At 33.6% G+C, this 26,449-nt stretch overlaps 5 protein-coding genes across 9 annotated transcripts; 4 read left to right on the forward strand and 1 right to left on the reverse strand.

The window, feature by feature from the left end:
- The first annotated feature begins 80 nt into the window (after positions 1–80).
- Positions 81–7,434, forward strand: LOC124434242 (DNA repair and recombination protein RAD54B-like). The gene is made up of 26 exons (XM_046984123.1): positions 81–385; positions 518–687; positions 770–791; positions 860–881; positions 1,094–1,148; positions 1,542–1,629; positions 1,713–1,812; positions 1,895–2,046; positions 2,246–2,400; positions 2,715–2,762; positions 2,843–2,924; positions 3,021–3,101; positions 3,214–3,363; positions 3,595–3,651; positions 3,854–3,908; positions 4,029–4,135; positions 4,353–4,425; positions 4,607–4,824; positions 5,092–5,250; positions 5,649–5,775; positions 5,920–6,026; positions 6,218–6,283; positions 6,449–6,652; positions 6,812–6,904; positions 7,010–7,084; positions 7,166–7,434. The coding sequence occupies exons 1-26, from the start codon at positions 248–250 to the stop codon at positions 7,235–7,237; spliced, it is 2,676 nt and encodes an 891-aa protein (XP_046840079.1). The 5' UTR covers positions 81–247; the 3' UTR covers positions 7,238–7,434.
- On the reverse strand, positions 7,234–9,982 carry LOC124434243 (MYG1 exonuclease-like). Of its 2 annotated transcripts, none has more exons than XM_046984125.1 (8): positions 9,824–9,982; positions 9,218–9,491; positions 8,678–8,905; positions 8,411–8,489; positions 8,224–8,346; positions 7,975–8,118; positions 7,859–7,893; positions 7,234–7,631 (listed from the first exon to the last, which is right to left on the reverse strand). In XM_046984125.1, the coding sequence occupies exons 2-8, from the start codon at positions 9,451–9,453 to the stop codon at positions 7,463–7,465; spliced, it is 1,014 nt and encodes a 337-aa protein (XP_046840081.1). In that variant the 5' UTR covers positions 9,454–9,491; positions 9,824–9,982; the 3' UTR covers positions 7,234–7,462. The 2 variants fall into 2 exon arrangements, with proteins under 2 accessions (XP_046840081.1, XP_046840080.1); XM_046984124.1 differs by having other exon boundaries at positions 9,727–9,851.
- Positions 9,983–10,002: 20 nt separating this feature from the next.
- On the forward strand, positions 10,003–14,131 carry LOC124434244 (cytosolic arginine sensor for mTORC1 subunit 1-like). 4 transcript variants are annotated; one of them, XM_046984127.1, is made up of 11 exons: positions 10,003–10,122; positions 10,282–10,414; positions 10,880–11,043; positions 11,110–11,180; positions 11,734–11,924; positions 12,422–12,554; positions 12,804–12,930; positions 13,028–13,126; positions 13,198–13,280; positions 13,623–13,717; positions 13,795–14,131. In XM_046984127.1, the coding sequence occupies exons 3-11, from the start codon at positions 10,889–10,891 to the stop codon at positions 13,873–13,875; spliced, it is 1,035 nt and encodes a 344-aa protein (XP_046840083.1). In that variant the 5' UTR covers positions 10,003–10,122; positions 10,282–10,414; positions 10,880–10,888; the 3' UTR covers positions 13,876–14,131. The 4 variants fall into 4 exon arrangements, with proteins under 4 accessions (XP_046840083.1, XP_046840082.1, XP_046840084.1 ...); XM_046984126.1 differs by having other exon boundaries at positions 10,018–10,213; XM_046984128.1 differs by having other exon boundaries at positions 10,046–10,213; positions 10,301–10,414.
- A 2,334-nt stretch (positions 14,132–16,465) lies between these two features.
- Positions 16,466–20,782, forward strand: LOC124434551 (neuronal acetylcholine receptor subunit alpha-10-like). The gene is made up of 6 exons (XM_046984434.1): positions 16,466–16,575; positions 17,533–17,699; positions 18,084–18,128; positions 18,482–18,594; positions 19,081–19,499; positions 19,565–20,782. Exons 1-6 carry the CDS (start codon positions 16,527–16,529, stop codon positions 20,317–20,319), a joined length of 1,548 nt encoding a protein of 515 aa, XP_046840390.1. The 5' UTR covers positions 16,466–16,526; the 3' UTR covers positions 20,320–20,782.
- A 795-nt stretch (positions 20,783–21,577) lies between these two features.
- LOC124434552 (coronin-6-like) lies at positions 21,578–26,420 on the forward strand. Its single transcript, XM_046984435.1, is given in 8 exon segments — positions 21,578–21,904; positions 22,602–22,806; positions 22,809–23,035; positions 23,140–23,259; positions 24,676–24,780; positions 24,960–25,169; positions 25,398–25,616; positions 26,107–26,420. Coding segments are annotated over 8 exon segments (1,398 nt in total). The 5' UTR covers positions 21,578–21,709; the 3' UTR covers positions 26,224–26,420.
- Positions 26,421–26,449: the final 29 nt, after the last annotated feature.

Raw genomic sequence — 26,449 nt, forward strand, 5'->3', positions numbered from 1 at the left:
CCGCCCCTGACCATGTAAGGAGAACAACTGAACCAGACAGGTTTTATCACTAACATTTGAAGGATGTAAATAAGCGAAAAAAAATTGCGCGACAATCAAAGTCGGTTCTTTTTAAAAAGTCCAGTGCACACTTGGGCACTTGGTACAGACAGACGTACTGTCGACGAATAATGATCTTTTTTCATGAAATCACGCAAATCAGTATTGGTTGTTTGTTTAAAATATTTTTTGTGGTGTTTTGAAAGAAATGAGACGCTCTGAAGCACCATCACAGAAGCCAAATGGTTTAAAACGTCCAATTACTACAGAAAGCAAAAGATTTGCTGCTAAGAAAATTTGCCTTAATAATCAATCGAAAAATTCTTTTTCCAAGAATGACGAAGAGGTTAAAAGTTAAATGAATATTTTATATGATTAGTTTTAGATTACTACCAGGATCAAGGCGTCTTTTATTGTTTTATACTTCCTTTCCTGGTGCAATAAAACTTTGTATTAATGATAGTATATATCTCTTCAGGCAAGAGACAAAGAAAATTTATATAAATGTCACTTTCTGAAGTCAAAGGCAAAGTCAAGTTCTTTTCAAACTCCTGTACTGAATCAAAATACATCAACCAGTCATTTAGACCAAGCTAAAACAGAAATGAAAATTGAGGATAATGCCACATGTTTTTATAGTGTAATGTGGTGAGTTTAGTTTAAAACATAAAGGTTGGCTGGCCATTTATATTTAAGAGAAATTGATAAAAATTTGCTTCATTTAATTTAGGGCAAAAATATCAAAGAAAAAGGTGATGATATTTTACATAATAATACCATTCTTTGTTAAAGGGAATATAAAATTTATCTTGTTTTTCAGCACAAAACTTGGGAAGGTGATGGTAAGATTATAAAATTTAAGAGCATTTTAGTGTGTTCCAGCATATCAGCTACATTTTCAGATCTAGCACAACTTCATTAATTAATGTGCTCTGTGTTAAAAAATGATGTTATTGGAGTGACTTAGATTAGAAATGAAAGTCCTATCATATCTCCACAAAATATGGAAAATGTTTGTGTTGCTGTTGATCTAGTTGAAAGATATTTATTATAGGTATACTGCTGATGAAAGGCAAGACAGCGATATTGCAAGATTCTGAGGGAAAAGAGTAGGTTTACTTTGTGGTGTTTTGCAGTAAGAATTTGAGTAAGATATAGCAATTTTTGGTTCATACAAATATGTAATGCTCAATGCTTAGATTATCAGAGAACAATGTATTAGGTGAAGTTAATACGATATAAATGTTAATAGCTTTAATTGCAACACTGAGTTTCACACATCATGCAATCTTCAAGCGATGATCTTAGATACCGTATAAATGTGATGAATTTTTACATAAATGAGGTGATATCAAGGGACGAGATTATGTGGGTGTACAACATGTAATTTTTAACAAATGGAGGGAGTGTTAAATTTTGTGTGAAATGAAATATTTGTACTTTGGACTTTAGCTCTTCTCTAATCTTCATTTTTCCATGACAAAAAGTGTTTCAACAAATAGGATTGGAAAATCAAGTGGATTTAAATGTTCACATTTGAAAAAATTAACTGAAGGAGAAATGTTGATAATTGGTGGTAAAGAAGTTGAGGTATGTAATGAATAATATGGTAACTTAATGGATAATATTGTTAATATGCAATGGTCAACTTCCATGAAATCATTTGCTTGCAGGTTACAGGTGAAATAGCAAAGGATGACTATCTCAGTGGTTGCTGTTTCCAACAAGTATTAGACTCAGAAAAGGCACCATGCAATTTATCTGCTAAAACAGGTGAATTATAATTATGTTTAGTTACAAGGGTAATTGTCATTGTGAAGAAGTTATGCGGGCACTAACATTTTTCTTTTATCAGGGCCAGTGAAACCATTTTCCAACCCACAAAAAAAGGATATTAGCATAACTGGCAGCTGCAAAAGATCTTCAAGTACACAACCAATCACAGCAAGGTTCAATCCACTAGTGCCAGGGGCTCTGGTGATGCCACGACCCAACCCCTTACATCAAGTAAGTTTCATTTCATACAAATGGTAAGCAGATGTCATACTAAATTTGTTGACAAGAGACAATACACAACAGACCACTAAAACAATCTTTACATTACGTACGAAGTCAGTGTCAGTGTAGTTAATTATAAATTAACATGCGTAAGTGTAGATAAATTGAAGTTTTGATATATGCTAATCATCTTTATAATTCTGTGTAGTGCAATCACAACAAGAAACAGTTGACTGTCGTGGATGTTGTAGTTGATCCCTATATCACTAATATATTACGACCTCACCAAAAAGATGGCGTCGTATTTCTTTATGAATGCGTGATGGGCATGAGAAATATTGTTGGAAATGGCGCAATTTTAGCGTAAGTACAGACGGTCACGTAGCCAGCGCGCAAATTTTGATCTTGCTATGTAAATTTCAGATCATTAACATTATTCATTTCTTTAGAAATCTATTCTTTTTACAGTAAGTGAACACAGAAAAATTAACATAGCAGGACCAAATTTGCGGGTTGGCTACGCCATTGATTGTACCAAAGGAGCGCTGTGAGAAAAAGAACTTTAACACGTAAAAAAGCAACAATGTTATACGGCAATGAGAGCAGAATAACCCTAAGCTATTTTGTTTTTTTAAGTTAAAAATCAAAATTAACTCATAAGTGACTCTTCTTTGTAGTGACGACATGGGACTTGGAAAAACACTTCAGTGTATAAGTCTTATTTGGTATTTATGGATAAATTTTACTGGAAAAAATACATTGTTATTTGTCATGCTTTGGTAAACGATTATTACTAATTTGTTAGGACACTTTATAAACAAGGTGCTTATGGTGGTCAACCGGTTGCCAAACGGTTTCTTGTAATATCCCCTGGCAGCTTGGTCAAGGTACGAAATTTTGCTTTTTGTATGATGTCTTCTGTGGTTGATCTATAGGAAATATGATTTATTTAATTTTGTTATATTAGCCTTATTTTGTCCTAGAATTGGGCGGCAGAATTTCGTAAATGGTTGGGTAACGAAAGGATACTCGTGTACACTGTGAGCTCAGAAAGAAAAGTTGAGGTGATAAGAGGATATTACTTAGGAAAAAAAGTGAAAATAACCCAAACTTAATAGCGCTTCATAGCGCTTCATTGGGTCTTGAAACCTCATTATTGTCATTACGTCTTTCTAGGAATTCCTACGTAGCCCAGTGTTTCCAGTAATGGTAATCAGTTACGAAATGTTTGTTCGATACGTGGAAGATATGAGAAAGATTAAATTTGATCTTGTTGTTTGTGACGAAGCTCATAGATTGAAAAATACTGCCATTAAGACAACTATGGTATTAACCCTGAAATGTTTACTGCTCAAATCATCGAGTATTTTTTTCATTTTTTTCTGTTAGATGAAGCCCAAATGATCTCTTATCAAATCCTCAATATTCATTAAAGTTCCATTGGTCATTTTGCAGACACACTTCTATCGTCATGCACCTCTTATTTTCTATGCACTGAATAGTGAAAAATCATGCAATTATATCAACGTATATACAACGGCTATTTTTATTTTTTAGCATATTTCTAGCCTAAATATTCCCATGAAGATTCTTCTTACTGGAACACCTTTACAGGTAAGAACATATACATTTGTGATTGCCCTTATGATTTATCAAATGTTTTTATGTTGTTATTCTTGTGGCAAAGTGATATCTTTTGATTGAATTTTTTATTTGTGCTTAAAATTTTTATACAAATCATAGCTTGTAGAGATAGATAACATGTTTGTTAGTTTGAAGGACTGACTGATAAATGGCATATTTATAACTTTCTCAGAACGACCTTACGGAATTTTACTCCCTTGCTGATCTCTGTAATCCTGGCGTTTTAGGTTTGTTTTAATCTCTGATGATGTCATTGTTTGTGTACAATCCCTAAGATTAAACATTGCTATCGAACAATGTAATTTTTTTGTAGCGGACTAATGGTTCAATAAAAACCTGTCCTCTAGGTACCCCTAGCTCTTTCCGACGTGTGTATGAAGAGCCAATCGTACGTGGACGTCAACCCGGGGCTACCAACGAGGAGAAAGAATTAGGAGAATGTCGTGCTACAGAGGTATTCACTCGTCGTATTCATAGACCTCTCTTAAAACTCGAAATTTGCGATTATTGATTCATGTACTATAGTTTTTCTCACTCCGTTTGGCATATTTTGTTCGAACTACAGTTAGATTTGAGTGTATTACACACAAGCAATGTCCTGTGACGTATAAATTGTACATTTCCTTTCAAAAGTTATTCCTTACTGTATACAGTATGTTTAATCGTTATAGTTAAAAAGGCTTTCAAGTCAATTTCTCTTGCGAAGAACTTCCGAAATCAACAACAAATATTTACCAGGAAAAGGTGTAATTGTAATTTTTGTGGATATGTCTCTCCTACTCTATGATCGTATCTACAGAACATTTGATACTGAATGCAGGTCGCCCTAGTCAATAGTTTTGTTATACATACCAGGAAATTACCTTTTCCTCAGTCATTGTTTAACACAGTCTATAGTTTTCATCTCATTATTGTTTATTTATAGTCGAAGCTGTCGTATTTTGCCATGCAAGTTCTCTACAGCAATGTTTATATGAGCATTTGGTCTCATCTCGTTTCTTCAAGTCCTGTCTTACGTTTTCCTGTTCAAGTTCTCTTCACTTGATGTGTATTGCTGCATTAAAAAAGCTCTGTAATCATCCGTGTTTATTGTACCGTAAAGAGAAGGTTGTGCACCCTGAAATTTCAAACTTATCTCATAATGTAAGGATTTCAAATTTATTTCTCAACAAATGCTCAAATGTTCATTTCATTTCTACCGCATAACATTCGAAAATACACGTCGTTTATTTCTTTTGTATTACATATTTAGTAAAAAACACTTCTCGTTATCCTGCCGTTCATTCATCACTACCTACACTGGCACATGTTTTCATATTTTTGTACAGTCTTTGTATTATTAAGATGAACGTTAATGAAACATGATTTTCTATTCATTGTAAAGCCTTTTCTTTTTTGTTATCTTCACAGGATGCTCTATACGAAGACCTGCAATCATTATATCCCACAAACTATAATCCAGATTGCAGTCAGCATTCCGGAAAGTTAAAAGTTCTTGAGAATCTGTTAAGGATCATCAGAGAAAATTCCTTTCAAGAACGAGTTGTCGTTGTTTCAAACTACACGCAGGTGATTAAGTTGAAGATTTAAATTTTAAAGTATTTTTTTAAAAAAGGTACAATTGCAAAGAACATAGCGACCAACTTGCACATGTTTGTAATGTCTGTGGCTTATTTTTTATTATTTATTATTATTTCTAGTTGCAAATTAATAAGCCAAATCATCTATTTCATTTACTGTTGATGGCTGTTAAATACTATATTAAATACAAAACATTTTTTCTTGAATTTACTTCAAAATGTACATTGCTCGATATACATTTGACACATTCAGCTAAAAAACTGGCTGTGAGAAGCAAGATGATTAAGTTTCAAAAAATTATCGAAAATCTCTTTGAGATTACAAATTTACAATGAAGGAAATAGAGAAGTATCTCATGTCGTTTGACTTTTATGAACTCCTTTAAGACTTTAGACATCATTCAAAGATCATGTGAAAGAAACAAGTATCCTTACTTACGTCTAGATGGTCAGACAGCAACTAATCATCGTCATAGTTTAGTGGAACGTTTTAACATGAAAGGGAATAAAGATTGTAAGCATTTCATGAAAGAATGATAAAGTTGAATTTTCATACAAACCGAATGATTTAGTTCTCATACATGTGGAAAAGAAACATAAACTTTTTTTGTGTCAAATTTTTCGTATTTTGTTTAAGTAGAGTTCTCTCTTTTTCAAGTCGTGTTTCTTCTCAGTTCAAAAGCTGGTGGTGTTGGTCTCAATTTGACTGGAGCATCAACTTTAATACTGTACGATATTGATTGGAATCCAGCCAATGATATTCAAGTACGTATACAATTTTACCACTGTTTTTCATTAGTTTTTCGTGACACAATGACGTTAGAGGTGTTTAAAAATGGCATAGAACATAATTTTTCGCGAGTTTGTTTAGAAGTAGTTTCACTAGTTTATTAGCGCCACTAGCAATTGAATTTGTGTTTTTTTGGCGAAATCGATGATATGATCTTCTTCTAAAGGCAATGGCAAGGGTTTGGCGCGATGGTCAACGAAAGATGGTAAAGATATACCGTCTACTTACTACGGTAATAACTAGTTGTACATAATAACAACAATACAACACAAATAAGCAATTGGGTGTTCTCCATGAACGGAGTATAACAATTTGAAATCCATGTGTATTCCTGTGATGAAACATTAACAGATCGTTAGATGAATGTCATTTATTGAACGTTGTCTGTGTGTCATAGGGAACAATAGAAGAGAAAATTTACCAAAGACAAATCAGTAAACAAGGTTTGAGTGATGCTGTGTCTGATGCCATTTCATCGTCATCTCGAGCTCAAGATTTTTCTCGTGAAGACCTAAAAGATCTCTTTACATTTCACGTGGACACCTCATGCCTCACACATGACCTTCTTAATTGCTCTTGTTCCTCTTATAATGAGACAAAGGTTAAGTTAATTTCATAATTGGCGTTATTTTAAGATATTACGATACACATTGATATCATTATCTTTGTATCACCTCATCAATCCCCAAATAATGCTGTTTTACCTGCTTCGTATCACCTCACCAATCCCCAAACAATGCTATTTTACCTGCTTTTAAAGGGAAAAAATCCTGTTGCTAACGTCGACAAAATTCCTGCTGCAGAAAATTCACCCAGAACATGTCAACTTGGTGTGACAAAAAAAACTGACCAGGTACGGCAATGTTACATATTTTATATTTTGATTGTTCATCTTCGTGGGCTGTACATCTTTGAAATTTTAAACTTATCAACCTGGCTTTCTTTCAATATTTTCTAGGAGAAACACTTATCAATGGCAGAGTTAATGCAATGGAAGCATTTCTCACGACCTATTCAAGATACTGAAATTGAGGTAAGGAAATCGTTTTTTCCTATAACCAAATGGAAGATTGGAAGTCAAAGTGTTTACACCTTTTTTGTGTCACTTATATAGGATATTTGGTTGAGATCTTGTGCAGATGATATTGATTTTGTATTTCAAACTGAGATTAAGAAATATTGTTGAAGTTATCGAAAATATTTCTTGATTCAGAGATTCGTAGAGAAGACATTACATCAATGCGGTAATTTAGTGTAAACTACGAGGATGTTAACATTCTATATTATCAAAGTCTGAAGATTGCATAAGGCAGGAAAGTATGTACGTTATATTTTAATGCTGATGTTCTATTATATTGTTAATTGCTTTGCGCGTGCTAAAAACCTTTCTTTCCATGGTCCTTTAAATGATCTATGGAGGAGATTGACGTAATGTTGCTCTTGCCATCTCCAATGCCCCTTCTTTGGTTTCGTTTCCACCGATAAAACCCGACGCATGTACGAAGATACATTCAGGTATGCCACTCACTCTACATAATTCTTCATCACGGAGACCGCGCCATTCTTCCAGTAAACTTAACCTTAAAAAAATTATCCGAATCACTTCTTTCGAACTTAGTTCCTTAATGTCTTCCAGTCTACGTCAATTTGAACTGGAGTTATTCAATACTCTAGTCTATTGTCCTTCACCCAGTTGAATCTGATATTAAAACTCGAGTCCTAATATTCTCTATGAACAACATATGTGTTATAATTATAGTGATACGTGACTCTCACTGTCAATCTGTCAATTGCCATAGTGTCATACCTGTTCTCAAATGATTTAGTAGCGATGGGAACACACTGTATCAAGAAAAAAATGTTCACTCACTTTAACACATACCTGCTTGCTTTTTCAAATATAATTCATTACAAAAGAATTACCTGAACACGCCATTTTCCATTTTGATCAGTAAATATTGCAAACTTTATGGGTACACAGATGTTATGTTTGTTCTCTAGGTCAAACAAGTGATCTTTCCAAGGACAACCTTCGTCAATATATATAACTTCACCACTCGCATCAAGCTAGTTGAGAAAAAAACATTCGCACAAAAAGTTTCACTGAGTTTACAAAAATAACAAAAACAAATTGAATATTTCAGTGAACTATTACAGAATGTTATTAAGTACCTCGTGTCTTTTTACGATTGCTTTTTCAACTATCGTTCTTGCTGGAAGCCAAACATCTTTGAAGTAAGTCACCGTTTCTATAAACTCGTTTTCCACCATTTTCATCGCTTTGAAAAAACCTGCCTGATTGGTAAATCGAAAAATTGCAGAAACAGTAACTGTTTGATGAAAGCAGTGGATGTCACACCTCTGAGTCTGGATTTTTCTCATTCCATTTGGGGTTAAGGGAACTCACTCTTGCACTGATATTGGTTGAAATGGAGTATCTGGAAAGGAACTGTCAACTAAACGCTTCCGCCCAAATTATTTAAAATACATTTGTATGCAGTAAAAGATGCCCATTTCAATCAAAACTCATCGCAATAATTTCTCTTCCCAAACAAAACAAATTCGAATATCACATAAACAATTGACCATAGATAGATCACTTGAGCATAAAATAATTCATAAGTACCTTGGTTCACCATCATATTGATTAATACCATTATCAATAGCATCAATTTCTTGAATAAAGCTTTCATAGACCTTGGTGTACACAAGTTCAACCATATCATCATCTTCAACAAGTTTCATCACCTGCGCAATTATATCTTTACCATAGTGCAGGTAAATTAAGCCAGCACTACTTAATTTGATGTCATATTTTAATCCACCAAGTGAACTCATTGTACCAGAAAAACTCCTAAATAATTATAATCTAAGATTAAGATGAATTATGGCAGAGTAATTTTCGCAAAAAATTGAGCGCACAATAAGCCACAGGTCAAAAGAATTATATAATAAAAACAATAAAGATACATTTTATGTATGCTTAGTTACATTGATTCTCAAACTATCAAGCAACCTTCCATTTGATGGGAAAGAAATAAAGGTAAAAAGCAAATCTTTTCCTTCCAATCAGTTAAATTATCAATGAGGACAAGTATGAAATACACAACCAAACATTAAACTACCATAGGCCTTTCAAACATGTGACATATAATATACATTTCACCTTTGATGATGATCAAATCTATTTAACGAAGGGTCATATGTACCACCAACATCAACCACAATATCACATGATTTTAAAATGTTCTCATCTCTTGTTCGTACAATCTTAGCATTGCTATAGATGGGTAGCAATTTTAACATTGAACAAGCCAGTACTTCATCACAGTGAAAAGTACCATTATGTGTTCCAATTATCTTATGACAATTTAGCTTTTTGGTGAGGGGCTCAGTTGCCATTTGTACAATGGAAGTTAGTAACTGAATAGAAGAAATTCCTAAAGAGAAATGCAATGACATTTGTTCAAGTCAAACATTTGTTGGAAGAAATGAGATTTTCCTTCACTAACTATAAAATAAAAAATTGTTACTTGAGGACCACAGAGCATATTTTTTAATTTTTTAAGTTGGGGGCAAGTAGAGATATAGGATTTGGAAACAAATTTCAAAAATTCAGAATGGCAGAGGCCAGAATTATTAGGGGGGGGGGAGCTATAACCCCTCAGCACCCACCTGTCCTGCTTCTCACTCCTTGTACTTGTCGTAATTTCATTTACAGTGAAGATATGGCTATCAAAAATACATACAATATACAGTGTTTTCACTTCACCTTTGATGTATCTTTCATATAGGAGTAATAAGACCTTAATTTCGTTTGTTGTGAATGGTTGCGAAACATCCGCTTCCGCGTGATCGAAATTTCGCGCCAAAAGACGTACAAGTACCACCAGAGGACCCACTAATAACCATGAGGATAGTCTGTGGTCTGTTCACATGACATGACTTGAGGTCACCCTGACAACGTATAATGTAAATGTAATCTCGCGAGGAAGGGAAAGTCAAACGGGAGGATATAAACCGTCATAAGTGAATTGAAATTATAACCTATCGTTTATTGACGGTGTTTTGGTGAGTTTTTCAAAACATGCCTAAAACACGTGAAAAAATAAATTTGTAGCGAATGATGTCCGATGATGCATAAAAGTTAAGAATTCTGTAGGTAAATACTTCAAAAAAGTTGACGTTCTTTTATTCCTCAGCTATGTTCAATAACTGATTTAATTACAGAGGTGTCAATTGGTCCTAGGATTTTCCATCACCAGAGGTCGATCGATTGACGAACACCACGCATTTATTGAGCAACATCACGTCGCTGGACGAGTATTATACACAACATTTAAAATTTTACTCGTAAACTCTGGTGAGTGGAAATATATATTCATCAGTGATTCATTTAACATTTCATCCTAGAATATATGTGAATTTATCGTAAAGAAATTTCTTGTTTGAAATATTTTTTTCATTTTCACACTGTGGGCCCGTGCAGAGTCTGCATTTAGTCGATTATGATATCAACGAAAAGATTTTGATAACTCGTCTCATAGGAGAATTTTTTTATGCTTTCATCAATTGAAGTCTTGTTCTCGGCTCTCTTATCTGGAAAATATTGATGTGTTACATGTAGAAAGACTACGTAATATTATTGGAATGCCTTAGTTATTCGCTTTATTGTTCTCTTGCATATTTTTAGCGTGAATCAGCGTGAAGTTTGTTATCACATTACATAAATGCACGAGAACAATATAAATATTTTGTAGAACTAGTTACTAATATTCAGCTGCCATTACTTTTGATACCAAATGATTTTATTTTGCCAAATTGCCAGTAAGCGTTCATGGCTAAAGAGAATGGGATGTCTATAAACGGTGTTGATACCAGATTAGAATTGCACATATTGGAATATACTTTGAGAATGGCAACAATCAGCAAAGATGCTATATCAAAGTATACACATTACTTGATCAAGATTGCTTTGTTACCCAAATCAAGGTAAAAGGATCAAAGAATGAATATTTTTAGTTTGTGAATGCCTTTATAGGCTTGAATTTGTTTTAGGCCTGGATTTTTTAGCTTTACCAAGTCAAACGAGGACTATTCCCTAACACTTGAGGAAACTGCTTTTCAAGGCAAGCACATATTTACTAGTCTAGTATTGATGATTGATCAGTGTGTGTTTTTATAATATATATTCAGAAATAAGAAACATAATGAAAATCATACATACAGAGGAGTGTTGCTGGAATGTTAATTGGGGGTGGGGATGCCAAAACTGAATATATGACAAAACACATTCTTCCTCCAATTAAAATTCTTTCTAGCTATGATCCTGAGTACATAAGAAATCATTGTACTTTATCTGGGTGGTATATTCAGCATGCAAATCTCCTGCTGTGTTACTTTTTCTGTGTTCAATCACTGTAAAAACAATAGATTTGCAAAGAAATGAATAATGTTAATGATCTAAAATTTTCATGTCAGAAACAAAACTTGCAGGCTGGCTATGCTACTACTTGACCTAGATATACTTTCGTAATGGTGAAGATTGTTTATAAGAAATCAATGTACTTGATTATTTTATACTTATGTCATAGTGAAGATGGCACATAACATATCAATGTATTTTGAATGACTTATGCAAACTGTTTCAATAACAAATATTCACTGAAGTTTTCATTTTAGAACTGCCAAAGGGCCCTGGACTTTCCTGCTCAAAATGCTTGTGGAATGTTTTGACAGTTTCACCAGGCGTGATGGATTGTGCAGGAAACACTATGGGTATTAGCAAAATTGTCAATTCCATTATCCTTCCACTGGCAAACAATGGGGTTTCACTATTCTGCATGTCTACTTATCAAGGAGATTTCATATTGGTAAGATATTTTGAATTTGTAAAAGTTTTAATGTCTTGATGTTGATTGCTGAATAGCGTGGTTCATCAATCACAGCAGAAGAGTAAGTTAAGCTTGTGAGTTTTGGCCACATTTGCTTTTATGTGAGAGGATTTATTTATGAAAGACTGACTGTATATGTATAAAGTTCTATAGTATTACTGTGAAAGTTTGGAATAAACAGATTATTAAAAGGAGTTGTTGAATACAGGAGTGTTTTGAGTCTTGTTTTTCACAGTTCTCTAGTTTAGGAATCAACGCAACAGATTAGCACATAGGAGTTAGGGTAGTTGATAAGTGATTAGAGTATTAATTAGAGTGAGAGATTGGGGACTGGGTTGAAAGATTAGGGTTTAGGGCAGAAGGAAATTAAAGGCAAATAAATAAAAGAAAATGTCCAAGTTTGTGCAAGTCCTTTTTTGTGACCTATTTGTACTTTTGTACATCATTTATATTAGTGCTTGTTTATATTTTTTAAGGTAAAGCAACAAGAATTGATGGCAGCAATTTGCTGTTTAAATGGAAAGTTCAGAATATTTGATGAGACAGGATTTGTGGACCTTTCATCTGATTTAGATCACTCGAATGCCATTTTGAACAGATTAAATTCTGGTGAAATTTTAGCTTTTAGTTATCTTTTTTGTTTATATGAGAATTACAAACATGCACTTGAAATTTTTCTGTTAACTGACCACAAAGGACATGGCGGAAGCAATGCGATGACACAAACAAACAAAAATTAGACATTATTTAAATCAAATTGGGGGGAAATCATCCCATTATTTTATATCTTATACAATATTATGTATCTTATAGACTTGGCATTCTTAACATATTTAAAATTTCCTCTTCTGTTATTAGATTCTCGAAGCCATCCATTGGTCCACTCCATTGTCAGTCCTTTAAACAAATTTCATGTGATCAGTTTAAACAGTCAATATTTCACATCGCTCATACCAACGTTGATTGATCTCATGTTCTATTCAAGGTAATGTCACAATTACCAAAGATTTTATGACAAATTGTTCTAAATGTTTTTTTTCTTTTCCTTCATTGTATTTGGAATATTTTTCTCCCTTCATCAGTTCACGTCGACCTCCCTCAGAAGGATATGAAACATTTTTTCATTTTTCATACGTCGATGGTGATTTGTCAGTCGTTCTTGACGACAACGATCTGGCAAGGTCAATATTTTCAGCTTGAAGTTTTTACGAACATTATAAATTGTGTCAACAGGTGTTCTTTCATGTTGTAGATTCCCAAGTCATTATTTTTACACAAGCTCGTTCCGTGAACAGTGGAGGATCATAAAGATCGGCGAATATCCATTGGGATATGGTTAGTTGAGAATAACTCACTACAAGCTCAGATTTTACTTGGAAAAAAACTTTTATGCGCACTTTCTGCACGCGAAATTACGATACAGAACTCTATAATAATGGCAATTTTGGCGAAAATGTTAGTCTTTTTTTATTTCATACTTTGCAGAAAATTTAGAGTTAGTTCTGAATTTAGGGTTAGGTTAGGTTTACGGTTGATTTAGGTTGGGGATTGATTTAGGATGGAGATTGATTTAGGTTTAGGGTTGAAAGAAGGTAAGAGTAGATCAGCGCGACAATGAAAAAAATACTCTGCAATATACAGAAAATTTATAGTTAACGATGAAAACATTCACTTTAGATGAATGTGGTATTGTGGCGCAAATCGCCGAACCTTTGGTTGAAGCAAAAATAACGACATTTTACATCAGTTCATGTCATCTTGGAAATACGCTGGTACGTAATTATATGCTAAAGTCGCTCTTCCTAATTTTTTACCCTATATATAAAGATGGTGGTTTTAATATGTATAGATACCAGAAGAGGATATTGATAAGGCTTTGGATATTTTGAATGAACGAAGAACTCGGCATAATCACATCGAAAGTGCTTAAAATGAACTTTATCCTTAGCTGGGCCTGAGGCGTACAGTTTTAATGACTTGTCAATATCTGTCCTGATGCGCATGCGTGGTTATGTTGAGGAAATGTGTATTGGTGTATTATGGGTATTGAGGTTTCAACGATTGTCGGTTGACGGGAGGGGTTAAATATGTAGGTATGATTAAGTGTGAAGGTTGTCATATATTTATGTTATTTATTAAGGCGATATTAATAAAATATATTTTTAATTATATTTTTCATTTAACTAGTGTATGTGTGTGTGTTTGTGCATTATCATACATATCACGTCTTGCAGTTGATATACATTTCATTTATTGTGTTGAAGATAAGAATTTCATTTCAAATGTCAGTAACCATGGTAATTATGATGAGTCATTTCCCCCATCAGCATGGGAGAATTAAAAATATAGAGTTTTGTTTTGGGTTTTTAACGTTGCATTTAACATTAAAAGCGCCTTTTTTGGTCGGGAGGGGGGGGGGCACACATTTGTTTTACACATTTAAAAAATAAATTTATGTTGTGTAAAAGCATGTTAAACGAAGACTATTCATACAAAAATACACATTGCGCAGTTTAAAAATATTGACCCAATACACAAACAATTTATTGTGCGTCTATTTTCGGAATATTTTTTCGTTTTATTTTTGTTGAAACTCTCAGCTGGCCAACGTAAGTAACATGTGGCAGGCTTGTCACACAACTAATTTATCATGTCTAATAATCAATGCAGATTAATTCATTTTTCTTCTTTCAGCCGCTTTTCATCAAACTGTATGTATTATTTGCTCATGTATAAAGACGTGTTATTGTTTTGGCAAATAAAACATGATGATGAAATCTTGGTTATTCTTCCCGTTTTTCATGGTTTAAAATATTTCTCCATTACGGTCCATACCAAGCTTCTATCATTTTTTATGAAAGAATATTGCACGATACAACAATATGGAATTTGTAATGTTTTAATTGCTATTTGAACGTCTAGCCCAAGTTGTTGTACGACAAACACGAATGCGAAGAGCGAGTTTTGGAGGAGCGAGGTTGACTTTTTTAATGAAAAATTGTTTAATTTGAAAGTAAGCGTGTTGACGAGATTTAATTTAACAACTGCTGTTGTTGACGTACACGAAGAGAATTAATGATTATTTTTTTTATAGGAAAATAAAATATATGTTTTTTGCAGTTGATTTGTATTTCTTCCCGTAATTTTGAAAAATGTTCAAAAATATCCGATCTTTTTTGAATTAGTTTTGTTGTAACTTTTTATTTCAAACGATTCATTCCAATTTTCGCTAGGAGATGAAAATGCATAACTAACATTATTGGAAAAAAAATTTAATTACTCAATGACGTTGAATGTCACTTGATCTTGAAATATAGCTTGATGAATTTGAATGTCACCTGTTTCCAATAGTAGATTAAATCGTTTTTACCGTTTGCATTTCTGAGTGTGCTTAAATTAAAACGTAACACGGAAAGCTTTGACGAACCAGATACTATAGTAGAAAAACTTTCTGCAAAAAAACTTAAGGATTTTTTTAAAGTAGTTTTATAAAAAAAGGACGTTCCACTCACTTTATTACGCATACGAAAACTAATGTAAAACTGTGCATGACATTTGTTTTCATACTTAAAAAGACAGCTAACGGCAACTATATATAACATGACTATAACATTTCATTATTTGAATTTACGTTGTACTTTTACTGACTAAAATCTTCAACAACTTAGTTCACAAATCAAATACACTCTTATCAGTTAAACATATGAAAATTCTTATTTCACGTAGTTCTTCTGGTAGTGACAAACTCTTGATATTATGTTGTGCTGCGTGGATGAGCAACATGCAGAAGTGCTATTAATTATATTTTTTTATTTTGGTGAATATACTGAATTTTCAAAAGTTTTTCGTGGTTTTGCCCCCAGTCCCAAAAATAATCAAAATGTTCCTACGGCCACGAGTAAATAAATTCGTGCGTTCAAATGCGATTAAAGAATATGTGCGTAGGATTGTATGTATATGTGATGTTTTTTTTATGTGCAGTATTTTGGCTATTTTAAAATTTATTTGAAATTTGATTTTTAAATTTTTAATTTATGAGAAATAGTTTCTGTGCAGTCATTCTGAATAGTATCGTGTTACTAATTTAAGAGTACCGAAGACGCACGAACATCGATTTTTCTGTAACTCTCGACAACGACGTGTGATGTAACACCTACATAATGATTTCTAAGCACTATAATGTTTAGAAAGCTCTATTGGCTTACTTGTTCCATTCAGCTCAGAATGTAAACATTTTGGGGCCTATTGCACGAAAGGCAAAAATATCTACTGGATAGAAATTTTCTTTGAAGGATGCATTTATCCCTCACTGGCAAATGGACAAGTTATCGTGCTTACAATGAAATCACAAAAGATGAGTTTTTTTTATTTTAGTATTCTGTGCTTTTGGCATCAATAACTTCGAGTCCTCATTCAAACAGGCTCTTTATTTAATTAACTAAAGTGAGTTAAAATCAAGATACGCCTGCAGCCCTGCACCCTTATGAATTCATTACGTATATAAGTCATATATCTTAAGTGTTGAAATTCTCTCTGTAATTAACAGCTGTCTTCGAGTTCGCGCTGTACAAATTGCTTAGCATGGCTTTCACACTGTCTGTTTTCCTTATATTGTTCTCTCTACATCTCGGTAAGTTTTAATTTACTTGTGTTTTAAGTTTTGTATTTATGTTTTTGTTTCTCTAAATCTTGGTTGCTTTACGAAAAAATTTCGGTTGACTCTTTTGTATGACAAACTTCAAAATGCTGTCAGAATTTTATCGTAGAAGAGAGCATTTTAACACTGGCAAAACCATTTGCCGTTGGTAAAAAGTCTTGCTACATCCACACAACAAGTTTTACTTTTTACACTAAACGATGCCATCTTTTAACGTGAAAACATGCTATGTACACGTAAATTTTGAAGTACCTATAAACAAACGTGAAGTATTTTCATTTGAACGAGGTTTGTGAAGTATCAAACAGCTTTTGGCTACATTCGGTCCATGGATATATATATACTTATATTAGGTTTTTGTGTTGAAAAGAGGTTTGAGCGTAGCCTTGAGAGATAAGATCGAATTTACCTAGCGGGTTTATCATTACACATTTGATATTTAACAATCCCTTCGTTATTGACTTGTAAACAAAATAAAAATTGTTTCAACTGCCGCAAAATCATTTGTGCTTTTCGAATAAAAATACAACACAAGTTTCTTTAATTTTTCAAAGCACATCAGGGTTTTGACGCCAATTTTAGTAAGCTGTTCAACTGTATTGACCTCTTATGAATATAATTCCCTCGGAAATTAAATTTTCAAGCAGTTTCTAGAATAGTTTGTCAGTTCGTAAGTTTGTTCATTTTTAGCATTTCTAAACATATTTTTAAAAGCAATTGTGAATTTGTTATCTTTAACGTATAATACTGCTTTACTTCATGAAAATTGGAAATGTTAGCTACTAAGCTACTTTGTATGAAGTTCATGCATGAAACAGTATGCAGCTGCATGCTTATTTTTTGAATTTTCTTTTATCTTAGTTATAAAATCAGTAAAATTGCTTTTGCTCGCACAATATGGGTGTGAGTTTCTTTGTTGAAATGTTTCAGGTCTATCTTACTCGCCAAATCATGCGAAGAATAATCCACAAAGAAAGCTGTTGTCTTACTTGTTCGGCAAATACTCGAACAAAGGGGAAAAGTTTTTGCCTGTGAAAAACTATAGTGACGCGGTTACTGTTCATTTCGATATCACTTTAATTAAAATAAAAGAAGTGGTATGTATACTGTTAAGAAATTGACATTTTTAGTGTTAGGAGTTGACATCTTTCTGGTTTGCGTGCATACATGATGCAGCTGTTAACCAAATTTACTTTACCGAAAATGATTTTTCCCGTAAAAATTTCATGTTTCCTAATAGAGGGCTTGTGTTTTTTTATATATATTCATTTGTTGTGTTGCTGCGTTAGCCCTATATTTGGCTAACATGGCTCAATATTTACACGAGAAAATATTTCCCAAACAACGTCTCGCAAACTGAATTTCAAATAAAATTCATGAAATTACTCCGAAATGTTCGCATTATTCTGTAACACATGTCACAACTCTTGCATATGGTGTTCATCGTAAAATTAATTTCCTGTTTTCGTTTGCTCATAAAGAACGCCAAAGAACAGACGATACAAGTTCATGTGTGGATCCGTCAGGTAAGTCTTTGATTTGTATGAGCTCTTTTGGATAAAACTCTCCCCAAAAATAAAAAACTTTTAGCGCAGATATTTTTGAATTTGCTCTACCAAGCGAATATAGAGTTTTCCTCATTTCATCAGCAGGACAATTGTGAAGTTTTTTAGATATATTAAACACTTGAGTAAAAGTGGAGTTTTTGCATGTGAAATGAAAGCATCGCTTTTAGAAGAACACGTCAAACGTCCGATATTCTATAAATCATCATGATAAGTGTTGACCAACATATATGGTCCCCAGTTCGGTGCCGGCAATTTACGATAAATATGGCTGTTCTCTCGATACAAGATTTTGCTTTTTTTTTATTTAAAAGAAGTGGACAAATCCTTTTTTGAATTGGGAGAACCAGACGGAGTTCAAGGAAATATCTTCTATCAATGTTAAGCCGAGCAGCGTTTGGACTCCGGACATCATCTTGTATTACAAGTATGAATGAACTGTTTAAATTATAAATATTGAAAAAAGTAAAATAAACGATATTGTGAATCCCATACACTGTGTTTTGCTCTATCCAAAAAGATATTGAGCACTCTGTTAGATTGTGTACTTTTTATTTAATTTTATAAATATTTATTTTCATATATGTATTTGGGTATAAATGAACAACAGAGAACAGCTGTTATGACCAATATAAGTATAAAATAATATGTGTCAATGTATATGTAGTGATGCAAATGACCAACAGAAAATGATAACTGTTTTACTGATGTGTCAGTATAGGTAGTGCTAGAATGATGAATGAACAACAGAGAACATACAATTTGATAAATCATATGCATAAAAAAAGATGAACAGCAAATATATTTTTTAACTTTCTTGTAATATCGGCCGATATATATTTCGGGTCATTTTCTTTTTTTTCATAATTATATGCATTTCTATGAAACCTACAAGATTTATCGTAATTTTTAGTGTAGATGAACAAGATCGTACTGGCGGTGGTGAAGAGACTTACAAGACTTTGGTGAAGCTTTACAAAAATGGAACATGTTTGTGGTCAAGTCCTGCTCTTTTCAAAGCAATTTGCACTATAGACGTGTCGTACTTTCCCCTTGATAAGCAAAGATGTATTCTCAAGTTCGGTTCTTGGACATACGATAGCAAAAAGCTCAAACTAATGACAACAAGTAACGGGACTCGTCCCACAAATGATTACATCAAGAATGGTGAATGGGAAATCTATAGAGTGATGAGAGAAAACTGTACTTTAAAGCGCGAAAACGACACTTGGATGGTAGTTCAAATGACGATCGAAATGAAGCGTCAGAATTTGGATTACTTCATCAATCTGGTGATACCTTGTTTAATGATCTCTTGCATGACATTTCTTGGTGAGATAATTATAAGTAAAAAAAATTGTATTTCAGCATCACTTTGTCAAAGTTTTCTTTTGCAGGCTTCATCCTACCTCCAGAATCTGGCGAGCGTATCGGTCTTAGCATCACAGTGTTGTTGGCGATGACGGTATTTCAACAACTGACCTCAGAAATCATGCCTTCATATGGCTTTCCGTTACTGGGGCAGTACTATTTTGCAACAATATTGGAAATTGGAGCTGCACTTCTTGCAACGACGATAATTCTCAACTTTTATCATCGCACTAATCGTAAAATGCCTCGTTGGATGCGTGTCGTTCTGCTACAGTGGATGTCTAGGGTCGTGTTTCTTCGTGAGTCTGCTCAAAAGTGCATCAAAGTTGACAGAAAAACAATCAATCGTGGAATTCGTGAAAACGTTGATGCGATCATTAATAACGGATACGTTTTAGGTGAATATCAACGTGGCCCTACTTCTGCAGGCACAACTCGTAACCAGTATCATGAAACAGGATGCGAAATTGACGAGAGTCGCGCAAAACCTACAACTGATCACAATGTTCTCAAAGTCACTCTTGGCTCAATTGGAAGCGAACTGGCGTCACAAAATGTTCAAAACGACAAAGCGTATTTCACCGACGAGACTGGGGAGACTGTAAGCGAAGATGTGATGCGAATACGTCACCAGCAATGGACGTTGGCCGCTAAAATACTGGATCGTCTTTTTCTGTGGAGCTCAATCTTCATCGGTGGTGCAACGATGCTTGGAATTTTTTTAAGAACGCAAAGAAATTGGGATGGCAGTGGTAGACGCTCGTTCTGTGAGGTTTTTTGATGCAGCCTTAGTATCATTCAAAACTAACACCGACAAAACTATCACAGATAACTACACGATCCCATTTAGTCTTCAACGTCCACCTTACAATAATCAAATGATTTCTACTTCTAGAATGTATTGCGTAAGGTTATATTTATTATTTATGGTTACAGAAAGCTAGAAACTATGAAAATATTGTGGCGATTGCACATAAGTATCCCTAAAAATAGTTATTTTGATTTAATTATTCGCATTTAATGTTGACGACGAGTTTTTTGAGAAATGTTTCGGCATCTCATGATGCCATGATTCACTAATGAGAGGAAGAGTTGAACGCATGTTTGAGAAGATTTCCTTTGAAAGACTGATCATTCATTGGCAAGAATATATGAAATATTTATCATTTGCTTGTAAATTATTCAAATTCATCAGTAGAATCAGAGAAGCCCGATAGGAAACAAATTATATATTGTTGAATTAATACATGACTTTACAATTATCTTGTGTCATATTATAAAGACTTTTATGTCTTGAGAAAAATGGTTTCAAGACCATATAGGTGTCATCTCGGCATTAATTTACGATATTTTAAGTTTTTGAGGCAAGGCAAGCTTTTTGAAATTGAAAATGCAGAATTACATAATTTCATTATTGCAGAACGGCAATTCTTTCTCCTACCAAAAGTATCAGAAATGCCTCGGTTACTAGTTTTATCTTTACATTTTTGTAAGGGACAAGAGAAACTTTACACTCTTTTGGTCTGATTTCTACTTTCTCATGCTTCAATCGTACATACATGCAATGAAAAATAAAACTCTTTTAAATAAAAGTATTTCATAAATGATGGTATTGATTTACAATTTTGCATGTATGTGTATGTGTCAAATAATGTACTGGTCTGCTATTTTGCTATTGAAGCATTATGCCTGAACTATAATATTACAGTTTATATTACAGTTCACTGTATTGAAATAAACATCGAGTAATTAATGGGTACTGCTTAATTTTGGTTAAGAAATATATTATAGTTTTACCAAATTCTTCCAAGTTCAGTTTTGTAAAAGGCGCAATAAAGTTTAATTGGTCTTCAAGCAACAAATTTTTATGTCAGCTCCTGGCACTTTGCAAAACTACCATTCAGAAATGTCTTATTTTGGTCATGTAAGTCCGCAAAATGAATTAGCACCTTCTGCGCCTTCAATCAGCCAATCAATAAATAGGCAAAATGAATAAGCAAATTATTTGTGACGTCACTGCAGTAGATCCCCCCTGAAACACAGAGTGAAAAATTGAATAAACATCTATTTCCTCTTCCACCATCGAAGCGTTTCTTTTTCTCGAAGATTTGAGCAAGCGTTGAGAAGGAGCAACTACTGTAAATTGCAAGTCACTAAGTGAGTTTTAAGAAATGCCTAACTTTGTTCGTTCGTCTAAATTTCGACATGTGTTCGGCACTGGGTCAAAGAAGGATCATTCCTACGAAGGTATGCGAGTGACCAGAAATTCATGGGAAGCGCCGTATTGTGCTGTAAATCCAAAATTTATCGCCATCGTCTTGGAGTCGGCAGGCGGTGGAAGTTTTCTTGTTCTGCCTTTGGAAAAGGTATTACTAAATCTCAGCTTAATTGAAATATTTGTGTAGTGGTGTTTCGTGTGTGTTTGTTCGCGTTTAGCCAGTTATGTGCATCAATGTTGCTTCACTGGGCGTTCACACATGTGTTTTTTCTTTCTCTTTCTGTTACTACAGTCGTTTGTTGAAAATTTATAGTCGTTGGTGCTCCAAAATATTTCTGAAATGCCTGTTGTAAGGGTGTGCAACTTCTTTATTTTACGCCAGATGTGTCTGTAATTTATATGTACATAAATCGTTGATTGTTCGCCTTGTCATTCTTGGTCTGGGGATTATGACCTTTTAAATTAATTTAAAAACTTACTGTGTAAAGGGGCAAGTTTATTTTTGCAATAGAAATTTCATGTTCCCGGTAAGTCATCAATTTACAGGCAAATAAAAGTTAGGGGGGCATACATTGAAATTGTTGAACTTTTTGCACAAATTTGCCCTCATATTTGACATATTTAAAGTTGCATAACTATCTCTTATTTGTGTTAAAGTTAGGGTAAGAAAGCAGCTTCCCCACTGCTCAAGAACAAATGTGTTGAGCTTATTTTTCCAATTGTTTTTTTTTGTGTAAAATTGCATATTGTCTTTTTAAATGAAAACAACTTTCCATGTCAAAACTATTTTTATGCCTTGTATTTTGTGTTGCAACATTTCTCCATCCGCAATGACACATCTCTAGGTTGGCCGAGTGGACCTTAATGCTCCCAAAGTTGCTGGGCACAAGCAAGATGTTTTGGATATAGCCTGGAGCCCATTTAATGATAATCTAATTGCCTCATCTTCTGAAGATACAACAGTTAAAATCTGGCAGATTCCTGATGGTGGACTTTTGGACAACATCACCGAGCCATTGTTAACACTTGAAGGTGTTCACCAGCGACGGTTGGGCTACTGGCTTGGAACCCAGTAGCTGAGAATATCTTGCTTAGTGCTAGTCATGATAATGTTATGGCCGTGTGGAATTTGGAGACAGGAGAAGCTATTAATGTTATTGATTGTCATCCAGATTTAATTTACAGCATATCGTGGAATCATACTGGTAGTCTTGTTGCCACAACATGCAAAGACAAAAAATTACGTATAATTGACCCACGTAGTGGTGATGTCAAACAGGTATTTTTCACTTGGAGATGTATAGCTATCGAATGAATTTCATTGGATTGTGTTTTTTAATTTATTGAAGTATGTATTTTGATTTTTGTTTATTTACGTTTTAGGAGGGTAAATGTCATGAAGGTGCAAAACCCCAAAGAGTAGTGTTTTGTAGTAACTTGGGTTTTCTTTTCACTACTGGATTTACAAGAATGAGCAAAAGGGAATGGGCTGTTTGGGATCAGGTATGAAATTATTCTCCCAGACATTACATTGGCACATTAGAAGTGTCAACTTTATGGGCATTTTATGGTTTCATATTTAGATTTCATTCTATAGCCTTAATATCAGATTGAAAAAATTTAACCTTACATGGAGTTGCTTCCAATCTTGGCTCATGAAAGTTTGAGTTTGAATCTTGTCGAAGCCACATCTTTTTCTTGTGGATACAACTATATTTATATTTAATTATTATCATAATTTATTCATGGTTATATATTTATATTGTTGTTATTGTATCATATTACCTTTATAAACTTTCTATCATACATGTAATTATTCACTGATACCGAAGATGGCATCATGAGATGTCAAAACTTGTCTATTTTCAAAAAACTTGTTGTTTACATTAAGTGCTCGTTAATAATAGTGCGTCTACGCAATCATGAAAACATATCAGAAAAGCTTTTTTTCATGTCTTGGTATGTGGATTTCAATGCCAGCTTCAAATTACAAATCACACCAGCTTGGATAATGAATTTTTGATCTCAGTAGAGCTTGATTTTACAGGAAATCTGTAGTTTTGGAACTCCCTAGCGGAAGCATCTCTCTTCAAAATTCCTTTTATTAATTCATAATTTCTAATTAGCAGCAATTTTAAAAAACACTTGAGAAAAACGACGATTTTTTTGAGAGCAAACATGTTTCGATATTATCAGAATGCCATCTTCAGTGCAGAGTGGTTAGTGTTAAGTAATATGATACGTAATATGATATGAATAAATTAATTACAATGAATAAGATTATGATTCAGTTACTAAATATAAAATATTTAAAGACCCACTTCCCGAACTTTCCAAATCTATGGTAGTTTATCAATTTTCATGTGCGGGATGTAATTTCCGCTATATTGGTGAAACTTCTCGCCAATTATCTACCAGGATAAAGGAACATACTCACACAGACAAAAACTCCACTATCTACAAACATCTTCAAGCCTCTCCTTCATGTAAAAACAAATTCTCACCTTCCAGTTTTAAAATCATCGACACTGATCAATCCACTTTCTCACTCAAAATCAAGGAAGCTCTACACATTAATAAAACTAATCCCGATTTAAATATTCAAGTTCACCACTACAACACTATATTTACTTTATAATAATATTTTTTGTTATAAGTTCTTAATACTTATTTTTCTTTTCCTTTTTTGTAAATATTTTATATTTAGTAACTGAATCATAATCCTATTCATTGTAATTAATTTATTCATATCATATTACGTATCATATTACTTAACACTAACCACTCTGCACTGAAGTTGGCATTCTGATAATGTCGAAACATGTTTGCTCTCAAAAAAATCGTCGTTTTTCTCAAGTGTTTTTTTTTTTTTTATTAATTCATTGAACATTCTCACACATCAGTTTTTTCCTTTGACAGAAAAATTTGGAGAAACCTTTGGAGTTGAATGAGCTTGACAACAGTAATGGTGTAAACTTTCCATATTATGATCCAGATACGAAGATGGTATATCTTGTTGGAAAGGTATTAAAATTATCTTCTATCATAACATCGTAACACCACATCATTTGTTATAATCAACATTCTCATAGAAACAAGATCATTTTAAGGTTAACTGTTGATAATTAATTTGCTAAAATAAAATAGTTATGGTCGTAACCAGTTAATTTTCCACTTGATGAAACACAATCATTTAAACTCAGGGTGACAGCGTCATTCGATACTATGAGTTGGTACAAGATGCACCCTATTGCCACTACCTCAGCACATATCAAAGCTCTGACCCTCAAAAGGGGTGTGCTTTTATGCCAAAACGAGGCTGTAATGTAAACCATAATGAAGTTGTTCGAGTATTCAAACTTCATAGTACGAAAGCGATCTGTGAGCCAATCAGCTTCACCGTTCCACGAAAGGTATGTTGTGTTTGTGCACATGATTTTTACAAGGCACTGCTTCAGTAACAGACGTTAAAATCTCTACACTCACTTACTGTCAGATTTACGTGGCTAAAATATTAGTATGTGATTACTTGCTCGTGTTATGTTTCTTTGATTGTTTATTGAATATTTAGATATTTTCCATTATGTTTAAAAGTTATCTTGTCGTATTCACCATCATCAATTCTTCAACATTTACACTAGTCGGAGCTGTTTCAAGATGATATTTTTCCTGATACTGCCTCTGATGAGCCAGCGTTAACGTCTGACGAGTGGATTGCTGGAAAAAATAGCGAACCGAAAACAATTTCATTGAAGGAAGGTTTTAAACCAAAGGAGAAAAGTTCTTCGTCAATTGGAAAGAAAAATGTCCTAGCTGGCTTGAGTTCGTCAAGAGTTTCCAAATCTGATAGCAGTACTGATGTAGGTGTTTAGGTTTATGTGTTTTTTATGCTTAAAGTACATTACAACTTTTTGGAGGAATACGAAAAAATTTATGTCTGGAATTGGTAAAGATTCTTAAAAATTATTTATAATATTCAAGAATTACAAGTCAGTATAGGAAGTGATAATCTGTACAATACACTAGCTATATAAGAAATAAGATAACATTTGTCTGTTTTGGCTGTGGGAAATGAACAATAGACAATGAGAACAGTCTTTGAAATGTACAAACTGTACAAGAAATAAGATAGCTTGTGCCAGTGTGGGTAGCGATTAATGAACAACGGAGAACGAGAACAGTCTTTACACTACGCAAACTATATCAGAAATAAGATAACATGTGTCAGTGCTGTTAGGGTTGAATGAACAACAGTCAATGAAAACAATATGTACATCACATAGATCTGTCCTAGTAGCATATTTTAAAGTAAATGAAAGAATGTGCATTGAAACAATTATTTGTTTGCAGAACGCTGACGTAAAAAGCCTGGTTGCTGAAGTTGCCTCGTTGAAGAAACGCGTTGCAGAAAATGAAAAAGAAATTGCTCAATTGAAATCAGACGTAAAAGAGCTCAAAGGGCGATAATTTACCATCGTCACGCTGATGTTACATGGCCATTTTAAATTGAAATTCAAGTAAATACAAACAACATGAGGACAGTTTTTGATAAATATCGAACGTAAACTGAGTAACGCTTGTCAGAAAACTGAGTCAAAGTGATGTTAATTAATTATGTAAAATTTCTGAAATAAATAACTGTTTTCGTAGAATTGTTATAAAAACACTTTGTCGACCATTTTAATATCAGTTC

The sequence above is a fragment of the Xenia sp. Carnegie-2017 genome, unplaced genomic scaffold (assembly GCF_021976095.1).
Source record: "Xenia sp. Carnegie-2017 unplaced genomic scaffold, XeniaSp_v1 HiC_scaffold_14, whole genome shotgun sequence".
Lineage (NCBI taxonomy): Eukaryota > Metazoa > Cnidaria > Anthozoa > Malacalcyonacea > Xeniidae > Xenia > Xenia sp. Carnegie-2017.

What these genes read in the sequence shown, in the direction of transcription:
- LOC124434243 (XM_046984124.1), bottom strand. Translation starts at nt 9,766, where the DNA reads ATGAAATTACGACAAGTACAAGGAGTGAGAAGCAGGACAG. An exon ending in AGAAAAATCCAGACTCAGAG is followed by an intron (nt 8,347 to 8,410) that starts GTGTGACATCCA and finishes TTTACCAATCAG; the next exon opens with GCAGGTTTTTTCAAAGCGAT. An exon ending in CAATCGTAAAAAGACACGAG is followed by an intron (nt 8,119 to 8,223) that starts GTACTTAATAAC and finishes TTTCTCAACTAG; the next exon opens with CTTGATGCGAGTGGTGAAGT.
- LOC124434551 (XM_046984434.1), top strand. Translation starts at nt 16,527, where the DNA reads ATGGCTTTCACACTGTCTGTTTTCCTTATATTGTTCTCTCTACATCTC. An exon ending in ATTGTTCTCTCTACATCTCG is followed by an intron (nt 16,576 to 17,532) that starts GTAAGTTTTAAT and finishes GAAATGTTTCAG; the next exon opens with GTCTATCTTACTCGCCAAAT. An exon ending in GACATCATCTTGTATTACAA is followed by an intron (nt 18,595 to 19,080) that starts GTATGAATGAAC and finishes CGTAATTTTTAG; the next exon opens with TGTAGATGAACAAGATCGTA.
- LOC124434242 (XM_046984123.1), top strand. Translation starts at nt 248, where the DNA reads ATGAGACGCTCTGAAGCACCATCACAGAAGCCAAATGGTTTAAAACGT. An exon ending in TTACTGGAACACCTTTACAG is followed by an intron (nt 3,652 to 3,853) that starts GTAAGAACATAT and finishes TAACTTTCTCAG; the next exon opens with AACGACCTTACGGAATTTTA. An exon ending in TGACAAAAAAAACTGACCAG is followed by an intron (nt 6,905 to 7,009) that starts GTACGGCAATGT and finishes AATATTTTCTAG; the next exon opens with GAGAAACACTTATCAATGGC.
- LOC124434244 (XM_046984127.1), top strand. Translation starts at nt 10,889, where the DNA reads ATGGCTAAAGAGAATGGGATGTCTATAAACGGTGTTGATACCAGATTA. An exon ending in TTTGAACAGATTAAATTCTG is followed by an intron (nt 12,555 to 12,803) that starts GTGAAATTTTAG and finishes TTCTGTTATTAG; the next exon opens with ATTCTCGAAGCCATCCATTG. An exon ending in CGAATATCCATTGGGATATG is followed by an intron (nt 13,281 to 13,622) that starts GTTAGTTGAGAA and finishes CATTCACTTTAG; the next exon opens with ATGAATGTGGTATTGTGGCG.